The sequence below is a fragment of the Ornithorhynchus anatinus genome, chromosome 10 (assembly GCF_004115215.2).
Source record: "Ornithorhynchus anatinus isolate Pmale09 chromosome 10, mOrnAna1.pri.v4, whole genome shotgun sequence".
Classification (NCBI taxonomy): domain Eukaryota; kingdom Metazoa; phylum Chordata; class Mammalia; order Monotremata; family Ornithorhynchidae; genus Ornithorhynchus; species Ornithorhynchus anatinus.
Genome location: NC_041737.1, coordinates 44,110,822 through 44,138,024, shown reverse-complemented (window position 1 = coordinate 44,138,024; position 27,203 = coordinate 44,110,822). Strand labels below are relative to the sequence as shown.

Sequence of the window (27,203 nt, the reverse complement as noted above, 5' to 3'; positions counted from 1 at the left end):
ATATTCAATCTGTCACAATATTCTGTTGATTCAACCCTCACAACATCGCTAAAATCCGAGAAGAGAAGCAGCATGGCTTAGTGGAAAGAGCCCAGGCTTGAGAGGCAGAAGTCATGGGTTCTACTCCCAGCTCTGCTACTTTGGGCAAGTCACTTAGCTTCTCTGTGCCTCAGTTACCTCATCTGTAAAATGGGGATTAACACTTTGAGCCCCACGAGGGACGACCTGATTGCCTTGTATCTACCTCAGTGCTTAGAACAGTGCTTGGAACATAGTAAGTGCTTAACAAATACCGTCATGATTATTATTATCTGTCCTTTCCTCTCCATCCAAACTGCTACCATGTTAAACCAAGCACTTATCCTATCTTACCTTGATTACAGTGTCAGCTTCCTTGCTGACCTCCCTTCCTCCTGTCTCTCCCTACTCCAGTCCACACTTCAGTCTGCTCCCCAGATCATTTTCCTACAAAAACATTCAGTCGATGTTCTCCCACTCCTGAAGAACTTCCAGTGGTTGTCCATCCACCTCCAAATCGAACAGAAACTCCTTAACACCGGCTTTAAAGCACTCAATCATCTTGCCCCCTCCTTCTTCTCACAACTCTCCTACTACAACCCAGCCTGCACACTTCGCTCCTCTAATTCCAACCTAATCACTGTAACTTGATCTCATCTGTCTTGCAGCCAACCTCTTTCTCACATCCTGCCTCTGGCCCAGAACGCCCTCCCCTATATCTGACAGATAATTGCTCTCTCCACCTTCAAAGCCTTATTGAAGACACATCTTCTACAAGAGGCCTGTCCAAGCCCTATCTTCTACAAGAGGCCTGTCCAAGCCCTCGTTTCCACTTTTCCCACTCCCTTCTCTGTCTCCCAAAGGTGCTCCCTTTATTCACATGCCCTCCCCTCTCTTATTTTTTTCATATTAATGTCTGTCTCTCCCACTAGACTGTAAGCTCATTGTGGGCTGGAAATTTGTCTCATATTATCATGTTGTACTCTCTTAAGTGCACAGTGTGGTGTCCTGCACACAGTAACTGCTCAATAAATATGATTGATCGATTAGGGGGAGTCCACAAAACAGGACTATCACTTATTTTTTAGAAAATGGGTTATTTGGATAGTGTTTTCCTGCTATGAAATGTTATTCATCAATTATAATGATCTTATTTTGGGGCCCTTAAAATGATTCAGTTGGGTGAAAATCAGTGGTTTCTGTGGGCTTTGATCAATTCAGCCAAGTTCTTGAATGTAATGAGGTACACTACCGGAGCGGTTGCAGAGGGAGGTGGGGTGTTCTGGGAGAGATGTGTCTTCGCTATGGGTTGGAGACAACTCAACAGCATAAGACAAGACTCTTAACTGAAACAGGAGAATTTGGGGTTTGGAGGAGGGCATAATTGATATGACCAAAAAGCCTGATGAGGTATAGGAAAATGAAGATAAGGTAAAAGATCCTAACAAGAAGATAGTTATTTTTGAAGCAGTCTAAGGGTTCCTTCCACTGAGACCCTCACAACTTCCTGCTCCTTTGCCTCTAACTGCTCCCTTTTCCCTTACTCTTTTGAAGTTCCCCAGGTTGATTCAATCCTTGAGTCTTTGGCCTCTTCTAGTGCTGATAGCTCAGTACATTGTGTCTCAACCTCGGGTCTTTCTGACGACCAGTCAGCATCCTGCTTCCTTGATGGAGTTCATTATTTAATTAAGATATCATCTCTCCAAACATTTAGGTTGGAAGTTTTCTCCGCATTTATAGTCTTCATGCAAAAATCCATCAAGTCAATTCTGAGAATGAGGCAAATAGTTCCTACCTAGAATTTCACCTACACGGGGGCACCTGCTACGGACGAGGAATCAGAGTCCTGCCAGAAAGTAACTCTGATGTCAAAGAGATGCAAAAGTAAGGATGTTTATGATCTACCAGTATTAATCACCAAGAAATTGAAGGAAATAATACTGGCATATTCCAACCATGGAAAGCAATGTGACCTAATGGATAAAACGTGGGCTTGAGAGTCAGAGGACCTGGCTTTGCCATTTGCCTGCTGTGTGACCCAGGGCAAGTCACTTAACTTCTTTGTACCCCAGCTTCCTCATCTGTAAAATGGGAATTCAATATCTGTTCTCCTCATACTTAGAACGTGAATCCTGGTTAGAGCAGAGACTGTATTTGACCTGAATTCTTTGTTTCTACCTCAGTGTTTAGTACAGTGCATGGCACAGGTTAAGCACTTTACAGATATCACAAGTATTATTCCTAAAGTTTTCAACTAACAAGGAGATCTCAAGTGCCCCATCCCTGGACAGTGCAGTTCCCAAATTAGCCACAACTGCCAACTCCCCTAACCGATATCAAGGGGTCATCTTGGGTAAGTCAGCAGTGGCCAGAGCCCAGCACTCTCCGGATGATGATCCAAGCCTAAATGATGTTTCTGCATCTGTCCAATATGTGGGTGAATCATAAATGTCGTGCTGATGACATTGCTATTTCCTGAGTTAGAAATTCACTTTTATTTGAAAAGCGTATATTCTTTGTGTTATAGATGTATGGAATCTTTGGATTTGACAGCATACCAGTGTTTGAATAGCATTCCGCCAGTAGAACCTGATGATAGCTTAAGCAATTTTTCAAGTAAGGATCAAATGATTTCCTTTATTTTTTTCTGATAAAAATAATTTCTGAAGATATTAAACTCATTTAGTACCATACTTTGCACTTATGTAAATTGTAGAAAAAAATTATATTTTTATAAACATTTTAACTCCCTAGGCTTACTACCAGTTTTTCCTGTTAACTGCAAGCACTGATTCCTCATAATGAAACCTCCGCTTTCTTTACAATTACCTAGCATAAGTGCAGCAGTTAAATTATTAAAGAATAGCCTCTTTTGTCCATAGCACAATGCCTAGTGTTTAGGACTTAGTACATACAAAAGTAACAAAGTAGGCAATCCAGGATTTACATTTGATGTGAAATGTTGGTTCAGGGTATAAATGATTGATAAGGTGTTTAATACATTCACCCACCTTAGAGTGATATTGTTACAGGCAAGATTTCAAAAATTCTGAATAGAAAAGTTGGATGGAATTGGAGGTGTTGGGTATATGGGGAGTGATGAGGCCGAGTAAATTGCCACTGGGTACTTGCAGGAACATTTCAGTTGAGAAGTGGAGAAAACTCCCTAAATTAGTATAAGCCTTCAGGCTCCCTATTCAACAGAAAGTTATGCCCTAAATCATACAAATATGGATTCAATGAAGATGTTAAAACCCCCGTTGCAATAAGTGAGTGAAAAAAATTGTTTTTTTAAAGACCGCCAGAGGTAGCCCAAACTACTCCTACTTGAAATCCGAAGGCTCAAACCAGATGTTCTTGTAATGTAGTATTTTTCCTCCTGACTGTTCCCAGCATTTTATCCTGTGTGACTGCCACTTGTATGAGCTCTCTTCCAATATCCAGTGGTGTAGTGACTCAAAGGCATTCAGTGTCTTTGGTGCCATTTCTGTAGTATGACCAGCTCTGACAGTAGTGTCTTTGGGGTCATTTTGAGAGACCTTTCTCTGGATGACTGTTCTTACTTCAGTAACAAAATCCTCTTTTAATTGAAATATCACCTTCCCCAACCTTTTTGTGCTCTTCTAATCCTTTAATTTAATAATATTTCACCCAGATACTTCCCGGTGCTACTAAAGATGTTAGAAGGATGAATAACATAAAGCCCAAAATGGCTTTCAGTTTGTAGGAAATAGAAACTTATGAAATATTCTCTCTCTATCTCTTTCTCTCTCCTAAAAGTTTGTAAACACCCCAAGCTAGATCCAAAAAAACACCATTTTTTAGAAGCAAAATTTTGTGAATGCACCATTACCACTCCTCCTGTCTTGTTATAATATCATTTTATACTGTTTATAAAATCACCTCATTAAAATTAACAAGACCTTTGCCCTATCCTCCCCTGGCTTTCCTTCCATGCTGTATTTTTTTAATGAGTTCAGAAGATGTTTTATTTATGATTTTCTTCTATCATGTAGGCCAAGGAATAGTATCACCGAATGATATGGAAAGATGTCAACAGCTGTCTGCCACAGGTAGGATATTTTTGACTAATGTATCTGTTCTGAAAAATAGATATAGAGGAGGAAATTGCTTCAGAAATGTGTCCTAATACACTAATCATTCATCAGCTAGTTCAGCTTCATTCTGACAACTTAAGTCTTAGGGTAGGTGATTGTGCTTTTGTCATCTTTTTATATTTTCAGTTTGTTCCCAAAATGGTAAAACAGGAAGTACTAAAGTAATTGTGTGTTTTCAACACTGCATAGCTGGCTTCATATTCATTCATTCATTCAATAGTATTTATTGAGCGCTTACTATGTGCAGAGCACTGTAGTAAGCGCTTGGAATGAACAAGTCGGCAACAGATAGAGACAGTTCCTGCCGTTTGACGGGCTTACAGTCAAGGGGAAGAACATCTCATAAAAATAATGGCAACTAAATAGAATCAGGGTGATGTACATCTCATTAAACAAAATAAATAGGGTGGTAAAGATATATATAGCCGAGTGGACAAGTACAGTGCTGAGGGTGTGGGATGGGAGAGGGGGAGGAGGAGAGGGAAAGGGGGAAAAGAGGGTTTAGCTGCGGAGAGGTGAAGGGGGGGTAGAGGGAGCAGAGGGAAAAATGGGGGAGCTCAGTCTGGGAAGGCCTCTTGGAGGAGGTGAGTTTTAAGTAGGGATTTGAAGAGGGGAAGAGAATTAGATTGTCGGAGGTGAGGAGGGAGGGCATTCCAGGACCGCGGGAGGACATGGCCCAAGGGTCGACGGCGGGATAGACGAGACTGAGGGATGGTGAGGAAGTGGGCGGCAGAGGAACGGAGCGTGTGGGGTGGGCAGTAAAAAGAGAGAAGGGAGGAGAGGTAGGAAGGGGCAAGGTGATGGAGAGCCTTGAAGCCTAGAGTGAGGAGTTTTTGTTTAGAGCGGAGGTTGATAGGTAACCACTGGAGGTGTTTAAGAAGGGGAGTGACATGCCCAGATCGTTTCTGCAGGAAGATGAGCCAGGCAGCGGAGTGAAGAATAGACTGGAGCGGGGCGAGAGAGGAGGAAGGGAGATCAGAGAGAAGGCTGACACAGTAGTCTAGCCGGGATATAACAAGAACCCGTAGCAGTAAGGTAGCCGTTTGGGTGGAGAGGAAAGGGCGGATCTTGGCAATATTGTAAAGGTGAAACCGGCAGGTCTTGGTAACGGATAGGATGTGTGGGGTGAACGAGAGAGACGAGTCAAAGATGACACCGAGATTGCGGGCTTGAGAGACGGGAAGGATGGTCGTACCATCCACGATGATAGGGAAGTCTGGGAGAGGACCGGGCTTGGGAGGGAAGATGAGGAGCTCAGTCTCGCTCATGTTGAGTTTTAGGTGGCGGGCCGACATCCAGGTGGAGACATCCTGGAGGCAGGAGGAGATGCGAGCCTGAAGGGAGGGGGAGAGGACAGGGGCGGAGATGTAGATCTGCGTGTCATCTGCGTAGAGATGGTAGTCAAAGCCATGGGAGTGAATGAGTTCACCGAGGGAGTGAGTGTAAATGGAGGACAGAAGAGGGCCAAGAACTGACCCTTGAGGAACTCCAACAGTTAAAGGATGGGAGGGGGAGGAGGCTCCAGCGAAGGAGACCGAGAATGACCGGCCAGAGAGATAAGAGGAGAACCAGGAGAGGACGGAGTCCGTGAAGCCAAGGTGAGATAAGGTGTGGAGGAGGAGGGGATGGTCGACAGTGTCAAAGGCAGCAGAGAGGTCAAGGAGGATCAGAATGGAGTAGGAGCCATTGGATTTGGCAAAAAGGAGGTCACGGGTGACCTTAGAGAGAGCAGTCTCAGTAGAGTGGAGGGGACAGAAGCCAGATTGGAAGCCAGCCATTTTAGTATCTAAAATGAGCATTTTTGTGGATTGTTACAATGTCACGTTGATACTGTCACAAACTGAAGAGATTCATTTGTCTTATACTGTAGGCATCAAATTGAACCAAATTTTCAGTTACTTGCAATAGCTAATAATGCCTTTTCATATATTATTTTGGCATAGAAACCATGCTCTTAACTCTAAAGAAGGCCCTACCAAAATTATTCAGATCCCAAGATTGGCACATCTCCTCCAAGAAACCTTTCCTAACTAAGCCCTCCTCTTCTCTTCTCCCACCCCCTTCTGTGTTGCCCTGACTTGCTCCCTTCATTCATCCTCCCTCCCAGCCCCACATCACATATGTATATATCTGCAATTTATTTATTTATTTATTTATTTATTTATTTATTTATTTATTTATTTATATTAATGTCTATCTCCCCCTCTAGACAATGAGTTCGTTGTGGGCAGGGAATGTGTCTGTTGTTGTATTGTAATTAATGGCATTTGTATTGTACTCTCCCAAGTGCTTAGTACAGTGCTTTGCAGGCAGTAAGTCCTCTATAAATAAGATTAAATGAATGACTGAATGAATTTATACCCATAAAAAATTAATGTGTTGAGGTTATGAAATCTCCCAAGCTGATGACTCTAGGATTTAATTATTACTTCTAAGTCACCGCACACCCACCTGTGATTCTCTGGCAGTGAGGGGAGAAGAGAGCTATCAAGCCTTTGCCCTTCAGAGTCTTGTTCCCTCAGTTTCTAGATGGATTAAGGGCAAGCCTAAGAAGGGTCCCATGGCCCCTTTGTCCAGGCTAGAAAAGTTCCCAAAGGGGCATCTGGAAATCATAGCTCTTCCCCCTAGAAAACTTCTTTCCTTCCCCTCAGTAAAGAATCCCCATTCTGTCACCAGAGTCTTCTTGGGAACCTGCCAGAGGGCAAGATTCCCTGACACCGTTTGAGCCCATGATATCCGGGGCTAAAGGCTCCTGTTTCTTGGTAGGGAAATTTGTCTTGGTTATGTCCTGTGGGCAGTTCTTTCTTCACACATAACCTCTTCTCTGAATGGAATAATATTCTAAGTTGTTATGGCAAGTCACTTAGCTTCTCTGTGCCTCTGTTAGCTCATCTATAAAATGGAGATTAAGACTGTGAGCCCTATGTGAGATAGGGGTTGTGCCCAACTGTATTACCTCATATCTACCCCAGCACTTAGTACAGTGCCTGGCACATAGTAAGCACTTAACAAATATCACAATTACTGTCATTATTATTATTATTAGTAAGACTGCTGATCAGGTAGTGTTCAGTGAACAGTGGTTAGTGTAATATAGAAGTAGGTTCTTCTATGGTAGAAGCTTTGGGAAAATAAAAAAATTGAGAGTCAAATTACAGGTACCCAACTGGTAGGTAGCAATTGTGATTCTGTAGGACAGGGCAAACATTATGGAGGCACAGGATGGAACAGGTTATCAGCTGTATTCTGCACACCTAGATACGTACCTCACCATCAGTAACATCATAATAATAATGGTGGTGGTATTTATTAAGCACTTACTGTGTGCCAAACATTGTGCTAAGTAGTTTGTAGATACAAGTTAATCCTGTTGGACACAATCCCTTTTCCCCCGAGAGTTTAGAGTTCACAGTCTAAAGAGGGATGGAAATTGGGTATTTTATTCCCATTTTACGGATAAGGAAATTAAGACACAGGGAGGCTAAGCGACACCCAAGGTCACGCTACAGGCAAGTGGTGGAGCCAGGACTAGAACCCAGTGAGTAATTTATTTAAGTGTCTATCCCCACTGCTAGCTTGTTAGCTCCTTGAGAGCAGAAATTGTGTCCACAAACTGTTGTTCTCTTCCAGAAGCTTAGCACAGCACAGAGAAAGTGCTCAATAAACACTATTAATTGAGGGATTGAATCCGCAGCTCCTGATTTTCAGTCCTGTGCTCTTTTCCCTAGGCTACCCTACTTTCTTTGGGTTTAAAGAGCAGGCAGATGTCACAGTTATGTGGGCTTATGATGAGGAGAAAAAAGCAAATTTAGTAATTTTGAGGGATGGCCTTTTTTGACCATATTTTTATACAGATATATAATTTGGAGAAATTTGTGAAGTGAGTCCATTTTTAAATATTATATGGTGTTTCTTCACTAACAAAGAATTCCTCTGTAGTCCTAACAGCTCACCAGCATTTGGAGACAACGTCATTAAGTATGATTTTGAAAAATGAAGCTCCTCACCAGTATCGCATCAGAGCCAAAATGAGAACTTTTAAACCCCAGAAGCTCTATCAGTCCGTTAAACTGTACTGCCCAAAATGCCACTCATTGTAAGTAATTCATAATTACACTTTTCAAGCACAGTTGCCTGTCAATTTTGTATGTACAATTATCTTTAAATGTAATTTTAAGCAATTAGTATAAACTCAGCATATGGTTATTTTCCATTTGGAGAACGAGCTGAAAGATTTAGGGAAAATGCATTGATTCTAGGAATATCTGACTTTTTCCGATGCTGTGTGTCCTTTCCTAAAATTAGGGTTGGTCTTAAGTGTTGAAGTGATCATTTTCTTATAGGTCTTTGTAGCTCTCCTCAAAATTCTGCACTTTAGCAGAAGATGAATTTTTGTGAACATTGACATCTGATAAAAGAGTCACACAGATGTACTAAAAGAAAGTATTTCAGAAGATATGTCAAGTTTCAGTGAGGGGAGTAAAGGCCTACCTTGAAATGATGCCTTAATCATAGAAATTCAGAATTATGGTACTTGTATAGCCCTTAGTATGTGCCAAGGACTGTTATAATCGCTGGAATAGATACAAGTTAATCATTCTAGGCACAGTCCCTGTCCTACATGGGTCTTTCAGTCTAAATAGGAAGGATTAGGATTTAATCCCCATTTTTCAGCTAGGTAACTCACTTTCATTCATTCATTCAATAGTATTTATTGAGCGCTTACTATGTGCAGAGCACTGTACTAAGCGCTTGGGATGAACAAGTCGGCAACAGATAGAGACAGTCCCTGCCGTTTGACGGGCTTACAGTCTAATCGGGGGAGATGGACAGACAAGAACAATGGCAATAAATAGAGTCGAGGGGAAGAACATCTCGTAAAAACAATGGCAACTAAATAGAATCAAGGCGATGTACAATTCATTAACAAAATAAATAGGGTAATGGAAATATATACAGTCGAGCGGACGAGTACAGTGCTGTGGGGATGGGAAGGGAGAGGTGGAGGAGCAGAGGGAAAAGGGGAAAAAGAGGGTTTAGCTGCGGAGAGGAAAAGGGGGGGTGGCAGAGGGAGTAGAGGGAGAAGAGGAGCTCAGTCTGGGAAGGCCTCTTGGAGGAGGTGAGTTTTAAGTAGGGTTTTGAAGAGGGGAAGAGAATCAGTTTGGCGGAGGTGAGGAGGGAGGGCGTTCCGGGACCGCGGGAGGACGTGACCCAGGGGTCGACGGCGGGATAGGCGAGACCGAGGGACGGTGAGGAGGTGGGCGGCAGAGGAGGTGGGCGGCAGAGGAGCGGAGCGTGCGGGGTGGGTGGTAGAAAGAGAGAAGGGAGGAGAGGTAGGAAGGGGCAAGATGATGTAGAGCCTTGAAGCCTAGAGTGAGGAGTTTTTGTTTGGAGCGGAGGTTGATAGGCAACCACTGGAGTTGTTTAAGAAGGGGAGTGACATGCCCAGATCGTTTCTGTAGGAAGATGAGCCGGGCAGCGGAGTGAAGAATAGACTGGAGCGGGGCGAGAGAGGAGGAAAGGAGGTCAGAGAGAAGGCTGACACAGTAGTCTAGCCGGGATATAACGAGAGCCCGTAGCAGTAAGGTAGCCGTTTGGGTGGAGAGGAAAGGGCGGATCTTGGCGATATTGTAGAGGTGAAACCGGCAGGTCTCGGTAACAGATAGGATGTGTGGGGTGAACGAGAGAGACGAGTCAAGGATGACACCGAGATTGCGGGCCTGAGAGACGGGAAGGATGGTCGTGCCATCCACAGTGATAGAGAAGTCTGGGAGAGGACCGGGTTTGGGAGGGAAGATGAGGAGCTCAGTCTTGCTCATGTTGAGTTTTAGGTGGCGGGCCGACATCCAGGTGGAGACGTCCCGGAGGCAGGAGGAGATGCGAGCCTGAAGGGAGGGGGAGAGGACAGGGGCGGAGATGTAGATCTGCGTGTCATCTGCGTAGAGATGGTAGTCAAAGCCGTGAGAGCGGATGAGTTCACCGAGGGAGTGAGTGTAAATGGAGAACAGAAGAGGGCCAAGAACTGACCCTTGAGGAACTCCAACAGTTAAAGGATGGGAGGGGGAGGAGGCTCCAGCGTAGGAGACCGAGAATGACCGGCCAGAGAGGTAAGAGGAGAACCAGGAGTGGACGGAGTCCGTGAAGCCAAGGTGAGATAAGGTATGGAGGAGAAGGGGATGGTCGACAGTGTCAAAGGCAGCAGAGAGGTCAAGGAGGATCAGAATGGAGTAGGAGCCATTGGATTTGGCAAGAAGGAGGTCATGGGTGACCTTAGAGAGAGCAGTCTCGGTAGAGTGGAGGGGACGGAAGCCAGATTGGAGGGGGTCTAGGAGAGAATGGGAGTTAAGGAATTCTAAGCATCGATTGTAGACGACTCGTTCTAGGATTTTGGAAAGGAAGGGTAGTAGGGAGATAGGGCGATAACTGGAGGGGGAAGTGGGGTCAAGAGCGGGTTTTTTTAGGATGGGGGAGACGTGGGCATGTTTGAAGGCAGCGGGGAAGGAGCCGCCCAAGGTGGCTTGCCCAAGGTGACAAAAGAGGCAAGAGCAGAGCCAGGTTTAGAACTCAGGTCTTCTGACTCCCAGGCCTGTGGTCTTTCCACTAGGCCTCCCTGCTTCCAAATTGTTTCCATTCCTTTCCAAATTAGCTCTAGACCCGCTCCTCTGCAGAGCACCCACAATCCCCCCAGGGGGATCTGGCACTTAATTTGGGAACCACTGATTTAGAGCTGTGCATTGAGAGTGTAGAATTATTTTCCCCCAGAAATGTAGCCTTCTTTGGGGAAAACAAAAAACAACCTGAAATAGCTATTGTTAAGTCACAACCCTGTCACAATTTAGGCCTGATTTAATTTAATTTTTTTTTAAAAAAGAGCTTCAAAAACATTGGAATTTCCTGAGGAGTACTTTATTAGTTTTCAAATTGAGCCCAATTTCCCTATGGCTGAAATTTACTTCTTGGTAATGATTTTCTGGGCAGATTTTGAAGGCCTGATCCTAGTAATTATCTGCCGCAAACCATCCCTTTCCTTCAGATGCCATTCTGATGTTTAAAGACCTCTCCAAATGAAGCTGAATCCAGATCCCATCTCCCTAAGCTCTCCTTAACCAGGCTGTCCATTCTCACCTAATGCAGCCCAAATCATGTGCTACAAGAAACACCTCACATTCTGATTGATTAGCAGTCATTGTCATGCAGTGCCCTATCAGAGTGGAATAATATATGGAAGTGACCCTTGTAGCCAGTGATGGATTAAGGGAGAAAAAAATTAAAATCCCAAACTCTGCACCCCACTAGCCAGGAAGATGGGAGTGGGAGCACCATGATAATCAGAAAAGTCCCATTTTGGAATTTGGGTCATTGGAGGAATACATTGAAAACAGGAAGTATACTGTCCTCATGTGGAGGGGATTTGGTTGGAACATTGTCAGCGAGTGAGACTCTCATTTCCATTTTCAAAATATTGGCGATTAAAAGGGGCTTAGTAATGGAGTGTCCCTATAATATATTTGGTATTGCCATAGAAAGGATGGGCATTTCAGAGACTTATTTCAAAGCAATTAAAAGGCAGTTTGCTTGAGGTTTGTTTTTTTAATGAATACAGTTGTAAGATTGAAGCATTAGCCATGTCACCTCAACTTTCTTCCTTTGCTCTTCCTCCCCCTTTCCCCACCCTATGGCACTTATGTATATATGTATATATCTATAATTCTATTTATATTGATGCTTGTTTACTTGTTTTAATGTCAGTTTCCCCCCTCACCCCACCCCACCCCAGACAGTAAGCCCATTGTGGGTAGGGCTTGTCTCTCTTTATTGCTGTATTGTACTTTCCAAGCGCTTAATACAGTACTCTGCACACAGTAAGCGCTCAATAAATAGGATTGAATGGGTGAATGAATGAATGAAAATGATTTAGAATCACAGGAACAAGATCTTGAAAAACAAGTAAAAAGCATAGGTTTGTCACTGAACAAGTCATGGGATCCAGGAACTGGAATACTGTGTGTAACTCTGGTCACCACATCTTGTAACGGACATAACGGAACTGGAGAAAGGTAGGCAGAACAACTAAAGCAGGCTAGGCTGAATAGATTAGAACTCCAGTCTGCAAAGATGAAACATACCCTACTGTAATACTCTGTTGAGTTGCCATCAGAAAAAGGTAATGCTACGCCACAGCAAGTGCCTAATCACTATTAGGGCCTAATAATAGGCATAGTTGTACTTTCTCTGGCACTTAGTATAATGCATTGCACTCAGTGGACAGTCAATGAATATCTTTACTACTAGAATTGAGACCAGCATTACTCTTCCAAACTTCTTCTAAAGCAGATCTCTTATTTACTTATTGGTTGTGACATGTTTTTAGGCAAGAAGTCCCTGATGAGAGTGACTTTGATTTAATTTTGCGAGAGAGTGCTGCAAAGAGTCCAAATTCCAAACTACAAAATACATCATTGTATGATTCAGACATGTGGAATACCAAAAATGGAGAAAGAAAAATAGTAATTCATTTTGTAAAAAATAATGGAATTCTCCAAAATCCCGAAGACAGCTTGATTTTGATTGAAGGTGAGTTATTGTCATTGATATTGAGCAACTTCTGCTGATTCCAGATGTGTTAAAGTTTAACAGTCAGTGTTAAGAGTTAAATTTATTTTTGATAAAGTTGGGTTTAACGCTTGAAATATCCATGTAAAACTAAAGTTATAAAATCGAAATCTTCATATTTCAAGCCAGTATCAGAAGCTTATTTTGAGGCTGTGGTGCAATAAAAATCTGATTATATGTACGTTTGAACTCAGCTCTTACATTGGACAAACCTAATGTCAAACCTGAGCTCAAGAAATCCTGGGCTTCCTTTTTAGGGGCAGCTATTATCAATTTGGCCTCTGGATGTCAGTATTGTTTCATAAAACTTAAACTAAAGCCTGGTTTTTCTAGTCTTTTGGGGATGGGATGGAAAGGGGAATGTTGCAAAAAAAAAAAGCAAGCTGAGTTTTAATTAAAGAGTAGGAATAGAGAACATTAACAGTGTGGGTATTTTGGCACCCTGATTTTCAGTCAAGGTCACATTTGGACAACGATCAGTGTGTATTTAACAGTATCTATACAATAAAATCCCTTTGAAGTTTTCTTCTTTATTCCCAAGAACAGTTATAGAAGGAAAAAATTGTCTCTTTAGCTCTTTGGGAAAACCAAGTGCTCCTAAAATGCAGGTGTTGTGTTCCTAAGGAACCCCACACTAAAGAAAATCTGCGCTGTAATACCCCATGCCTGACACCACACGCGTACACACAGATCATTCCTTCTACCCCACGTCATGCTGAATCCAGATAGGTGTGCATTGCTGCAAAGACCATTACCTCATTCCTCCAGCACCTTCTTTGTGAAACTCATAGTAAAAAAATGCATTCTGGGAGATATGTGAAGGAATGCTAATCCCATTGAGAACTGTTCTCAGCTAGCTTTAAGAAATACTGAAGTTCAAGTAGTAGAGCTCTGGTGGGGAGACAATCAATCTGTGGTATTTATTGAGTGCTTACTATGTGCAGAGCACTGTATAAGCACTTGGGAGAGTACAGCACAACAGAATTAGTAGATACGTTCCCCACCTATAACAAGCTTACAATCTAAAGAGGAAGTCACTATACAGGAAACCATTACAAATGAATTCAGTAAAAAAAAAAAAATATGCAAAAAAATTCTTCTACTTCTGCCAGTTTGACCCCGACACCATTACGCGGTGTATATGAGAGATATTAGGATGGGAGGAAAAACTAAGTAATGGTTTGTTATCTGTTTTGTTATTTGGGGGCCTTTATTCTGTGATTCTTTCCCTTTACATTTTATCTCCACCCCAAAGTCCTACACCCATAAGACACCCATACTTCAAATCAGAGAAGGGTTGTTTAAGGATAGCCTAAGATTCTCCTCCACTCCCATGGCCTTCCTAGCATCATTACCCCTTTAAATGTCTTAAAATCATCAACTCTTTGAGTAATGACAAAACTGTCTTGAATTCAGAGGAAGCTTTCTCTGTTAACATCCCAAATTATTGTTGACCAGCTAATAATGGGAAAATCCTTGTGCTGTGTATTATTGTAGAAGGAAGGAAATCAAATAGATCCGTTTGATTTGTTCTTCCAAAGTGTCATTAGTTACTTCCAGTACAAATTGTCCTTCTAGATCATTTCAAATTGATTTTATTTGATCATTTGTTCTAATATCTTCCCGAGAATTGCTGTGGAGACCACTCTTTAAGTGTCACAACAACACCATTTTCTTTGTCTAAAGGTGGGAGCATAGCATCTGTCTTATTCCATTCCTCAGGGACTTTCCCTATTCTCCATATGAAGTCTCAAAAATAAGGATCAGTAGTTCTGCGATAACAGCCACCATGTCCTTACAATTCTTAGAATACATCTCATCAGGCATAGCTGAGGTGAATCTAGCCTGGACTTTTAGGCATCTTTATACTATTTCCTCAATTCATATTTGGCTTTCCAATCATTCTACTTTTACTAAAAGATGAGTTATGTACAGAAAAATGATTAAAATAACTTATACCTTTTCACTATACTGATTTGCCAGTTTTTCCTTTTTGTCTGTCCAAAGGAAAAAAAAATTGCCTGAAATATTAAGCAAGTAGCATTCTTTTTATCCTCAAATTGGTTAAATTATTTACCTTTCTTTCTTGGGGATGTGGCCAATTAGTGGGTTCCTTGGCCATTTTCAGGATTCTTGGTACCTTCAAATTGGTAAAGTCTCTGATCTTTCTTCTCTTGTGTTTGTGTGGTTTTTGTTCTTGAACATCATTGCACCAGCAGCAACAGTGGGTAGTTATGTGGTCTTTTAAATGAGAACGAATTGGCCACATAAATAATGACCAAGCACAGGACTAGCCAAGTGAATAATGACCAAGCACTGGACATTTTATAAAAGTTGTCGGGATTATAAAAGATTTCCTTCTACAATATCCAGAGAGTTTAAATCATTACAGTAAATTCTGTAGATGAGGGTGGGAGTGAAGAAAAAAATAGAAGCACAGGCATTTGACCAAACATGATATAATTTTATGTCCTGTAATTTTAAAATCTATCTTTGTCCAATTGTTTGAAGCTTTAAAAAAATGTGCCTCAAAACAAATTTGTTTGGCTTTTTTAGCGTCCATCTGCTCATGCTGATTCTTCTTCACCTGAGATAATTTTCTTCTCTTTCTGATACAATTTCCACAGCAACCATTTACTGCTCTGCTACCCAATCAAATATCTGTTTCCTCCATCTGTTTTATAGAATGAAAGGAACAGATTTTTAACAATTTTGCTAATTCTTTAAATAGCTGCATTTATTCATAGAGTTGAACTACAGGGATCAATGGAGTTCCTCTTCCTTTTACCCAGAGGATTACTCTTGACTATTCAAGACAAAAATGTCAACCTAATTCATATTTGAATATTAGAAGATAGAGTTTATATTTTAATGTTTCTAATCATATGTATTTCAAAAGTATCTTCCATAGAGAAACTCAAAGAAAAGAAAGAAAAACTTTTATCATCTGTAAATTGTATATAATTAGACAGAGTTACTCTCTGTTTTTCAACTGGTCCAAACTGATCCAACTTTCCAAAGTACTATTTGACTTAGAAACACTGAGCCTTTCTATGAGATAGAAACAGTGAGTGGAGTTTTCAGCAGTTGACCACTATGGCTAGGTTTGCAGAATTCTGCTAAATGCCATATCAGTGACTTCTTGGTGCCAATGAGCAGAACCCATAATAAACAGTGGACAACTGGGCATCAAGGCAACATGTTTGCCAAATGAAGGGCAACACTCTTGGGGAGATCTTTAAATGTGAAAATTTTGAGGTGAAGCTATTGTACTTAAAATATCTCAGACAGAATTAATGCTTACATATTCTTTCAGCTGTCAGTTACGAGTTGTTGAATTCAAACCAGTGTTCTTGCTGTTGGGATTATATTGCCTTTGTTCTGTGTGCTTAATCTTTCACATTTATGTATGCCTCCCTCATTAGAGTTTAAGTTCCTTGTGGGCAGGAAATGAGTCACTTCATTGTTTGGTACTTTCCAAGGACCTTGCACAGTGCAACTAGGGGCTCTTCAATAATTGGTACTATTACTAAATCGTCAGCCCCTTATGTGCCCTGGTCCATGTTCTAATTGAATATCATATAATGATCCTGGCATATAGCAGTATCTTGTAAGCTATAAGTGCTTACTAAGTTTACTGATGATGATGATGTTTCCACATTTCGACCAGGGTGCTAAGATGATGAGATTTGAGTTTCTACACCATAAATCACTTCAGAAATCAAAACCGATTTAAAAAATGAATCCATTTTAAATCTTGGTAGTTGAAGGAGACTTAGGCCTTAAAATCCATAAGAAATTTATGCTTATCAGAAAGTCCTTTAGATTCTATCTGACATTGACAACCAAATGAGTCACATTGAAGAACCACTGAAAAAGTGGGATTTCTCTTTATGTGGTGTGCAGTGCCGTTTTGTGCAACTCTCAGATGATTACCATGATTTATGTTTAAGGATTTGTAATGAATTTACATACTTGTTTATAGAAGTGATTGCAAGAAATCCAAGGGTATTGTGACACCCAAAACTGTACACCGTTGTTAAAATATATTAAAAAGCAGATAGTAAAATGGTTCGTGTTCATTTTTGAAAACTACTTTAGACCATGATGGTTTATATAAGATAATGAAATTCTTGTCCATCAGGGTTTCTCTGTGGGATTCTTTCTTTGGTAACCTAACTTGTACTAAACGTCATTCAATGTAAAATTTAATAAACATGAGTATGAGTTTTCAGGGAATGTCTTATTTCAACCACTGGCCACCTGGGAACCAGAAAATCGTAGATTAGAAGGGACTCCAAGAGGGCATCTGGTGGAGCCCTCTGCAGGAGAATAATTATGCTTTTGAAGGCAGGCAGGAATATCCAGAAATGGATTTCCTGTAACCTAGTGTTTTGGGTTTTTTTTTTTTTTTTTGTTAGGCACACAGGCACTACTCACTCAGCCTAGAGTTCCAGGGAGCTGTGATTCTACTCTGTAAATGACCTCTTTAAAACTTGCAAAAAGAATTATTTAAAAATTGTATTTTTAAAGAATTTCTTCCTGTACAATAGGAGGAACGCTGAATGAAATCTGCAAACTCTCCAGGAAATTTCAAAGCATTATTCCTGTGACATCTGATGAGGAAGACCTCCTGCTCCTAGACCTTGAAGCACCATTCCTAATCCAAGGAAAAACATGGCACTATGGGTAAGTTTGGAAATGGTTAATTGTGCAACAAAAATTGCATAAAGGTTATTTTCCTATTGGTGACTCAATAGCTATCAAAGGCAATTAATGATTTATCTGTGCTGAGATTGGGTTTTCAAATTGCATATGGGGACTGTGAAAGTTGCAAAGATGACATATATGATAGGTGTAGGAAATTGACAAATCATCACTCAATCTCCAAGGGCTCCTTCCCCTCTGCCTTCAAACATGCCCACGTCTCCCCCATCCTAAAAAAACCCACTCTTGACCCCACTTCCCCCTCCAGTTATCGTCCTATCTCCCTACTACCCTTCCTTTCCAAAATCCTAGAACGAGTCGTCTACAATCGATGCCTAGAATTCCTTAACTCCCATTCTCTCCTAGACCCCCTCCAATCTGGCTTCCGTCCCCTCCACTCTACCGAGACTGCTCTCTCTAAGGTCACCCATGACCTCCTTCTTGCCAAATCCAATGGCTCCTACTCCATTCTGATCCTCCTTGACCTCTCTGCTGCCTTTGACACTGTCGACCATCCCCTCCTCCTCCATACCTTATCTCACCTTGGCTTCACGGACTCTGTCCTCTCCTGGTTCTCCTCTTACCTCTCTGGCCGATCATTCTCGGTCTCCTACGCTGGAGCCTCCTCCCCCTCCCATCCTTTAACTGTTGGAGTTCCTCAAGGGTCAGTTCTTGGCCCTCTTCTGTTCTCCATTTACACTCACTCCCTCGGTGAACTCATCCGCTCTCACGGCTTTGACTACCATCTCTACGCAGATGACACGCAGATCTACATCTCCGCCCCTGTCCTCTCCCCCTCCCTTCAGGCTCGCATCTCCTCCTGCCTCCGGGACGTCTCCACCTGGATGTCGGCCCGCCACCTAAAACTCAACATGAGCAAGACTGAGCTCCTCATCTTCCCTCCCAAACCCGGTCCTCTCCCAGACTTCTCTATCACCGTGGATGGCATGACCATCCTTCCCGTCTCTCAGGCCCGCAATCTCGGTGTCATCCTTGACTCGTCCCTCTTGTTCACCCCACACATCCTATCCGTTACCAAGACCTGCCGGTTTCACCTCTACAATATCGCCAAGATCCGCCCTTTCCTCTCCACCCAAACGGCTACCTTACTGCTACGGGTTCTTGTTATATCCCGGCTAGACTACTGTGTCAGCCTTCTCTCTGACCTCCCTTCCTCCTCTCTCGCCCCGCTCCGGTCTATTCTTCACTCCGCTGCCCGGCTCATCTTCCTGCAGAAACGATCTGGGCATGTCACTCCCCTTCTTAAACAACTCCAGTGGTTGCCTATCGACCTCCGCTCCAAACAAAAACTCCTCACTCTAGGCTTCAAGGCTCTCCATCACCTTGCCCCTTCCTACCTCTCCTCCCTTCTCTCTTTCTACCGCCCACCCCGCACGCTCCGCTCCTCTGCCGCCCACCTCCTCACCGTCCCTCGGTCTCGCCTATCCCGCCGTCGACCCCTGGGTCACGTCCTCCCGCGGTCCCGGAACGCCCTCCCTCCTCACCTCCGCCAAACTGATTCTCTTTCCCTCTTCAAAACCCTACTTAAAAATCACCTCCTCCAAGAGGCGTTCCCAGACTGAGCTCCTCTTCCCCCTCTACTCCCTCTGCCATCCCCCCTTTACCTCTCCGCAGCTAAAGCCTCATTTTCCCCTTTTCCCTCTGCTCCTCCACCTCTCCCTTCCCATCCCCACAGCACTGTACTTGTCCGCTCAACTGTATATATTTTCGTTACCCTATTTATTTTGTTAATGAATTGTACATCGCTTTGATTCTATTTAGTTGCCATTGTTTTTACGAGATGTTCTTCCCCTTGACGCTGTTTAGTGCCATTGTTCTTGTCTGTCCGTCTCCCCCGATTAGACTGTAAGCCCGTCAAACGGCAGGGACCGTCTCTATCTGTTGCCGACTTGTTCATCCCAAGCGCTTAGTACAGTGCTCTGCACATAGTAAGCGCTCAATAAATACTATCGAATGAATCATCCCTTAAATGCTTGGCATGCAGGGTCCCCACCCCCTCCTAATATGCCTCTTCATTATGCCCATACGCTATCCTTTGCTTCCAGCTGTGGTGTTGTCTGTCTTTTCTTGCAATCATGTATTCCCTAAGATTTCTGCTCTGCAAGTCCTTTTGATCCTTTTCAGCTTCTACCTGTGTTGGGGTGCTGTTTTTCATTGAAAGACACTTCCTTTGTAGAACCCCTCCACTTCCAACTAAGCCCTTGGAAGAAAATGTCTTATTTAACATGAGGTCAAAAGGCAATTCCAGTAGAGAGAATGTACAAAGTGGTACCTGTAAATAAATTCATTTTATATGGGTGAGGAGTTATTCCTGCCTAGACTGGGACATCCACATTAATGTTTCATGAAGTTGAGATTTTTATTTCCTATTAAATCTACAGTTATCATTGGCACAGCAGTCATTTCTAGGGCATTTTTATCGTAGCTTAAAAATTCATGCCATGGATAACTGAACATGTAGAAGATTTTTTTGTGGGAACCTGAATTGACAACATTAATTGGGTTGACTTTGTTATACTGCCATGTTACAGGTGGTTTCTCTGTAACTGGGGCAGTTTGCGCTTAGACACATTTGTCTTCTGTTCCCTAATTGAGCATACTGCATTCAATGAGATGAGCCACATGTTTTGCCATAGCAGATCTAAAAATGGACTACCAGTTTTAGACGATGCCAGGTTTCTATCTATTTATAAGCAAAGGTGTATGACTTGAGTTCAGAGTGTGTTTTAAGTAGAAAAGTGTGAGTGTCAAAGATCAGAGAAAACAGAATATGATAGGAGAAATAGAAGTGTAGCCTATTGGAAACAGCATGTGCTTGGGAATCAGGGGACCTGGGTTCTGTTCCTGACTCTGCCATTTGCCAGCTGTGATACCCTGGGAAATTCACTTAACTTCTTTGTGTCTTAGCCTTCTCTTCGGTGAAATAGTTCCTGATCTACCTAATCTAATACCTGTTCTCCCTTCTACTTAAACTGTGAATCTCAGGTGGGAAAGGAACTTGTGTCTGACCTAATGGGGCAACTCCAGTGCTAAGTACAGTGGTAGGCACGCAATAAGCAAGAGTAAATGCCACAATTGTTATTATCATAAATCAGAACTGTCAGTGCTGTTAAACTGAAACTACTATTATGAGATTAAGATGTCATTGCATAGATGCCTATCATCGAGTCTTCTTCCAGCAGGCCATTGTAGTTGGAATGATTAGTGGGAGTTCCAAAAAGAGTTTGTGATGTTCTGTTTTAGATGAAATTTTCTCATCTGATAGAAATTCACTTGAAACGTAAGAAGTTTTAATCTTAGACTGAATAATATGCTCTTAATCAGCAATAGCCGAAATATTGTTTCTCCACCTTGGTCAGATTCTTTTCCTCTTTCCCCAATCCTATCAATATTCATCTCTTTTTCCCTGTCACTCTTCTTGTCTCCCCTGCCTTTGACATTTCTCAACTCTCCACTCTTCCATTGGAAAATTTGTCCCCATTCTCTCTGACCTGTGCTTCTGTCCTCTACTCTCTCAGGTCCCCACCCCCTCCTAATATATGTCTTCATTATGCCCACATGCTGTCCTTTGCTTTCAGCTGTGGTGGTGTCTGTCTTTTCTTGCAATTGTGTATTCTCTAAGATTTCTCCTCTGTAAGACCTTTTGATCCTTTTCAGCCTCTACCTGTTTTCCCCTGCCCTGCCTGTCGTAATTGCTCTTCCTTGTATTTTCTTCGTATCCCTTCCTCTTTTCTGTTCTCCGGTGCCCGCACTCCACTCTTTGCACCAGTGGCCCGTGGCCTGGTCATTTCCTTTGATGGGAGCAAAATGGGAATGCTGGCAGGGTGATGGAGCTCCCTTCCTCGAGCATGACTCTTTTTAAAACCAAAATGTGGAATTGTATGCTGGATGGTAGGGGGATATTTCTCCTCCTTTCCCCACAGAAAAGCCTTAGAACTACCTTGAGAGAGAAAATTATGCATCTACCCTTATGTCTTTCCTCCCTGGCTTTGGGATGGCACTCAAAAGCCTTTAATTCGCTTATGTGAAGTGGAATGAAAACTCCAGTGAGACCTTCCAGTGACTGGCTCTGCAGGGCCATTTAATAATAATAGTAATAATAATGGTATTTGTTAAGCACTTACTATGTGCCAAGCACTGTACTAAGCTCTGGGGTGGATACAAGTAAATTGGGTTGAACACTGTCCCTGTCCCAGATGGGGGTCATGGTCTTAATCCCTATTTTACAAAAGAGGTAACTGAGGCACAGAGACGGGCACACAGCTGACAGATGGTGGAGCTGGGATTAGAACCCAGGTCCTTTGGACTCCCGGGCCTGTGTTCTATCCACTAGTCCAAGCTGCATCTGAAAAGGAACCAAGCCTAAGGTAAGAGAGGGAATGGCAGAAATTGGCCAGGAAGCAGCTACATCAGCATTTTTTTTCTGGTCCCCATTAAGGGAGAGAGGCAGCCTAGTGGAGCATGAAGGGAGAACACTGTGTTCCTCTCCATTCAATGGGCAGATCCCCGCAGCTATCTAAGAAATTTTTGTGTATAAATGGTCTGTGCCAAAGAAACAGTATTTTCAAAATGCAGGAATTTGAACTATTTTACTAATCTATATTTCCTTTCCTATCGTCAGGTGCAAGCTGTGCTCTAATCTAAAGACTATACAGAATCTGAATTCACTTGCTGAAGAAGCAGCATGGGTGCCTGCTGCAGTGGCCCAAGGTGAGCTGACATTTTATTAGCTTTTTAACCCTCATAGTATTATTTTTAAGGGGGCTATAAAAGAATATCAAATAGACATGACACTGACATGCCTTCAAGGTTATGAAGAGTCTGGGATTCTTCCTGGGACAACTACAGGAGATGAGTACAATGGCATTTATGTGTGAGGCAAGAGGAAGGGAAGATAAAGGATGGATGGCGTTCCTGTTATCTTTGCCCTCTCGCTTTCTTTTTTTTTCTCCTTCTCTTCTCCTTCCACCCCAACTCTTTTTTCCCCCCCACCCTCTTCTCTACCCTTCCCCATAATCATTTTTGGAAAGGGAATATCAGAAACTGTGGGTTTTGAAAGAGAGTTTCAAAGTAGCATTATCCTAAAATCATGCTTACCCCCCAACCAACTACTCACCTAAACTCCTCACTCTTCCTGCCACTTTCTATTCTGACTGTTGTGAAAGAACTGTTCTCTGGTCTTAAAGGGCATATACAACCTATCTCGGACTGCTAAGGAAAATTTGCAGTGTATGCTGTAGACAATAGGTTAATTTGTTTATGTGAACCCCAGTATTTTAAATTCAATAATCTGTTTCTATGAACCTTGTCTAATCCCAATTCAAGTTAGTGTTTTATAGCTAAAAGCAGCGTGGCTTAGGAGTCAGAGTATGTGCGTTCTAATCCCGCCTCTGCCACTTATCTGGTGGGTGACCTTGGGCAAATCATTTAATCATTTAGCTTCTCTGCCTCAGCTACTTCATCTGTAAAATGGAAATTAAAAGTATAAGCCCCATGTGGGACAACCTGATTACCCTGTATCTACCCCAGTGCTTAGAACAGTGCTTGGCACATAGTAAGCGCTTAACAAATGCCGTCATCATTATTATTATTATAGCTATTAGTATTACAAAACCATTTCAATTCAGTTGTATGCCTGCTGTCTAAAATCCTTTATCAAAAGGTTAACCATTTATTTCTCACTAGTTTTGGGTATTGAACCACTCCTGTATGTCTTTGTTATGAAGTTTATTCTTGATGATGGAACAGGAATGCTGGAAACTTATCTGATGGACTCTGTAAGTAGCTTGATTATTGATTTCATATTTAGCAGCAAGATTGCCGTTAGATTTATGAAGATGCAGAAGTTTTTGGTATTGTAGATAACTGAGGATTAAAAATTTGTAGCATAAAATTTTACTATTATTTTTCTTAAGAATCTTTGAGAAGTTTGGGATTTTTGTTTTATACTAGTTCCAAATCCAAGGAGGGGTTCAGAAAGATCCTTCAGATGTTTCATATTGTTAAAATAACATTGAATCTACCCTAAAATAGTAAACAAGAGACTTTCCGAGGTGTCAGTCACTCTGTTTTATAGTTGCTTCATTACCTAGTTGGAAGATCATGACCATTGAGAATTTGATATAACTCTCATTGAAAATTCAAGTACTAACACTTTCACTGAATCAATTAGAATAGAATATTATATCCTTATCTTTAGCTGAATTATGTGTAAATTAGAGGGATCTTGAATTTGGTTTTTAATCATTTTGGTGATTGACATCAATCTCAAAAGGCTAGAAATGAGAGGGGGTAGAAATTGAAATCCCCCAAATTTTGGAAGGGGTGGATGGGGGAGAATACGGAATTATTGTTTTCCAAATTTCATACCATCCATGGTACCCATTTAGGTTTTGAATATGGTATGGTCCAAATAAAAGGAAACATTTATTTACACTGTGGGTGATGTCTTTTGATTTTGACAGCAAATATCTGTAAGTTAAAGAAGGGGATGGATAACTTGTGAACACGAGGGCCACAGTGGACTCCTAAAGTGAAAAGTTAGAAAATGAGTGGAATCAGAGGAGATTTAGATTGATTCATGGATGATAGGTTCATGATGAGTCATTAGAAAATTAATGATGTTAAGCAAACCAAAGCCATGCAGTTGGATGCCAAGGAGGCAACTATCCATCCTGCTGGGCTCTAAGCATCCTTTTGCCGATTTTGGAGGCAGCATCCCAGACTGGACGGATCATTATTCTGACCCACAGTGCCCTTTCATTTGTGTGACGTGCTTCAGAAATGTACATTGCTGAGATCCTCTCTGGGGATGTAAATTATAAAATTAATTTGAAAGCAGTTGACGGGTTAGGGTATCTGGCTCCTCTTCCTCACCATTATTACCTTTTAACACATGGACAGTTATTTTTGTTAATTTCAGCATGCTTTAAGTTATCTGAGAATCAGCAAATAGTGGGCTTGGGCTCTAAGCACTTAATGGTCTTTCCTAGTTTGTGATAGCTTTTATTGTTGTCTGGGTGGGGGTCTTCGTTGCTTTGCTTTTCCATCATATTGACAGCTTTCTTTTATCCTTAGGAAAACTTCTTTCAGATTCCTGCATCAGAGATTCTGTCCAGTAATGACCTTCAGAAAAATCTGGAAATGATCATGAGTATGCTTTGTCCACCAGGAAAAAAAATAGGTAGGGAATCAAATTAACAGCTTCAAATTATTTTTCACTGGAATTCTCAAAAATAATCCTATGTAACTAGAAGAGGGTTTACCTTGGCACTTAGACTGTGAGCTCATTGTGGACTGGGAATGTGCTTGTTTACTGTTACATTGTACTCTCCCAAGCACTTAGTGCAGTGCTGTGTGCACAGTAAGCACTCAGTAAATACGATTGAATGAATTGAATGAATACACCCCTTGTACAAGCTCACAGTTCATAGCCCAGCCAGCTGGTGAAGAAATTTGCATTTAAATAATCCTGGAGGAAATATGGAGACAAAGGCAGCTGTCTCAACTGTCATCTCCCCTGTGATAATCATCATCTCTACTTCTCTACTTTGACTGATATATGTTAGAGTTGGGAGGCTGATGTGTATCAGATTGACGTGTAGGAATTCTAGAAAATTTTTCTTGAAGTTATGTGGGCAAGGAGCAGGATCCCAGTTCACCAGCAGTATCGTCACCTCTAAAGTGTTGACTGTGAGCTGCACCCCTAACAGCTGAACGAGGGATGTGTGCCAGGCCGGGGCGTGGGCCTGGGCTAAAAACAACTGGAATTCCATTCTGATATGTGCCACAGGGAAGCTGGGCTGACAGGTTCCCCTCCACTCTGAACAAAGAAGTAGAGAGGATGTGGCCAGGGATCAATTTTTGGACCAGATAACTCTCCCACCCACCTGCCCTTTCATTCAGTCGAGCAAGGCTGGAGTTGGGAATCTAATCTCTGCAAAGTCAGTGCATGTGTTCAAATATGTTTCCAATGAAGAAAATCAAACCAAATGTTTCAGTGATTTTTTCCCCCCAGCAGACTTGAATTATGAGTTAATTTTGCTAGTTGTTTATTACGCTTGAGTAGATTTTCGATTTTGTGTTTCTAGTTTTAATGGTAAAATGTAATTTGCTTTTGATTTACAGATGCGCACCCTTGGCTGGAGTGCTTCATCAAATCTTATAATGTCAGAAATGGAAAGGAAGAGCAAGTTTGCTATCAAATCTTTGACACTGTAGTTGCAGAAGACTTTATCTAGTGTTACAGTTGGCAGGATTTCCAAAGTGGTAAATCTATAACAGCATCTGATTTTGTTTTCTTGGGAAAATATAACTGTTTCATCATATATGTATGTACATATATATACTGTTAATGTATTGTAAAATATTTATCCAGATGGATTTTATTATTAAAAGAATTTTGTCTTGATAGTTACATTCCCCATCTGAGTTTCAACTGATTGATTTAATATCAGTTCCTAAAGGTGCTTTGATGTTTTACCATCTTGCCTCTTAGGTCGCTCAGTTAGTGAGTCAGTAGAAATTGATTTATCCCTCAAGCTACCCAATTATACTGCCAGAATCAATGATACTTTTGAGGCATCTGAGAAGGACATGCAGTGTGTTTGGATGTTTATTCTTCAGTAAAATGTTTTTAGTAGCAAAGTCTGAAAAAAATATCAGCATTACAATTCAATTTCTTTTGGTTTTGTAGTATTTCCATTTATCAAGCATCAGTTTTCTTCCTTTCTTAAGGAGCAGTGGCCAACGAGGCTAGGGTTCATTTACTGCCTTAAGTTTCGTGTCAGCGATGCAGATGATATTCACCCAATTATTGGATTAGAAGAGGTTAGTTAACCAGGGTATTGGACTGACATGTCGCAGCTTAGAAACTGCTGTTTTGTTTGTACAGGATAGGCTGTTTAAAGCCACCCTACTTTACATGAACCAGATAGTTCTTGTAGTTAGTGTTTTGTCAACCAGTCAAGCTGACAGAGGTACACTAGGGAAAGATCTTTATTGTTTCTTCCCATGGACTGATTTTGCACATTTAAAGGTCAATCCACAGATTATTCATGTCTGAACTGCGTGACATTGTCCGCTTTTTATCAGATGAGATTTGTGTTGTCATAAAAAATGTTTACTAAAGGGGTAGATTTCCCATTGTAGCTCTCAGTTCTCATCTGCTGTTCTTTTCTCTATCCTTTCATAAGACAAATAAAATTAGTAGTAACAATTTCCTGGGCAAAGATTCATTACGCAAAGTGGTACCACAATGGAAAAATGAATGTGTAATTTTGCCTTGAATTTCAAGATATTTTTTCCAAATGCAAAATCAGAAATGCTTTCATATATGTCTAGGTACATTGACCATAGATGCTTTTCACTGGAGAGGACATTTTCAGCTTTTAAATAATGTAGATAATATTTACAAAATTAACTTTCATTAGGATTATAGTTCTCCGAGTCATTTGAAATAATAAAATGATCAGAGCACTAAAATGAGCAGTCATTTAAGTTTTACCCAAACATCACCAGATCCCTCTGTTACTTAAATATCCCTACGTCACATGAGAGTGTTATAATCCCCGAGGTTATGTTCTTTACAATAACAGAACCAGTCAGAAGCTAATAGGTACAGTGTCTGGAAATGGTTCATTGTCAAGGCAAGGTGATTCCTGATTAGTCAGTGATTGCTAAGTCAGGATCCAGTTGCTCTCCTGACTTTTGGTGGCCCACAAGGGA

At 41.6% G+C, this 27,203-nt stretch overlaps 1 protein-coding gene across 1 annotated transcript in view; it reads left to right on the top strand.

Moving 5' to 3' along the window:
• The window catches only part of POT1 (protection of telomeres 1), a 95,718-nt gene extending 69,024 nt beyond the window's left edge, over window positions 1–26,694 (top strand). Inside the window, exons 11-20 of the mRNA XM_001508129.5 lie at window positions 1,733–1,902; window positions 2,546–2,634; window positions 4,035–4,091; window positions 8,076–8,232; window positions 12,508–12,710; window positions 17,303–17,438; window positions 22,099–22,187; window positions 23,163–23,254; window positions 24,555–24,660; window positions 25,605–26,694. Of these exons, the coding sequence (XP_001508179.3) occupies window positions 1,733–1,902; window positions 2,546–2,634; window positions 4,035–4,091; window positions 8,076–8,232; window positions 12,508–12,710; window positions 17,303–17,438; window positions 22,099–22,187; window positions 23,163–23,254; window positions 24,555–24,660; window positions 25,605–25,717 (1,212 nt within the window). The 3' untranslated portion in view covers window positions 25,718–26,694. The remainder of the gene's footprint in view (window positions 1–1,732; window positions 1,903–2,545; window positions 2,635–4,034; window positions 4,092–8,075; window positions 8,233–12,507; window positions 12,711–17,302; window positions 17,439–22,098; window positions 22,188–23,162; window positions 23,255–24,554; window positions 24,661–25,604) is intronic.
• Window positions 26,695–27,203: the final 509 nt, after the last annotated feature.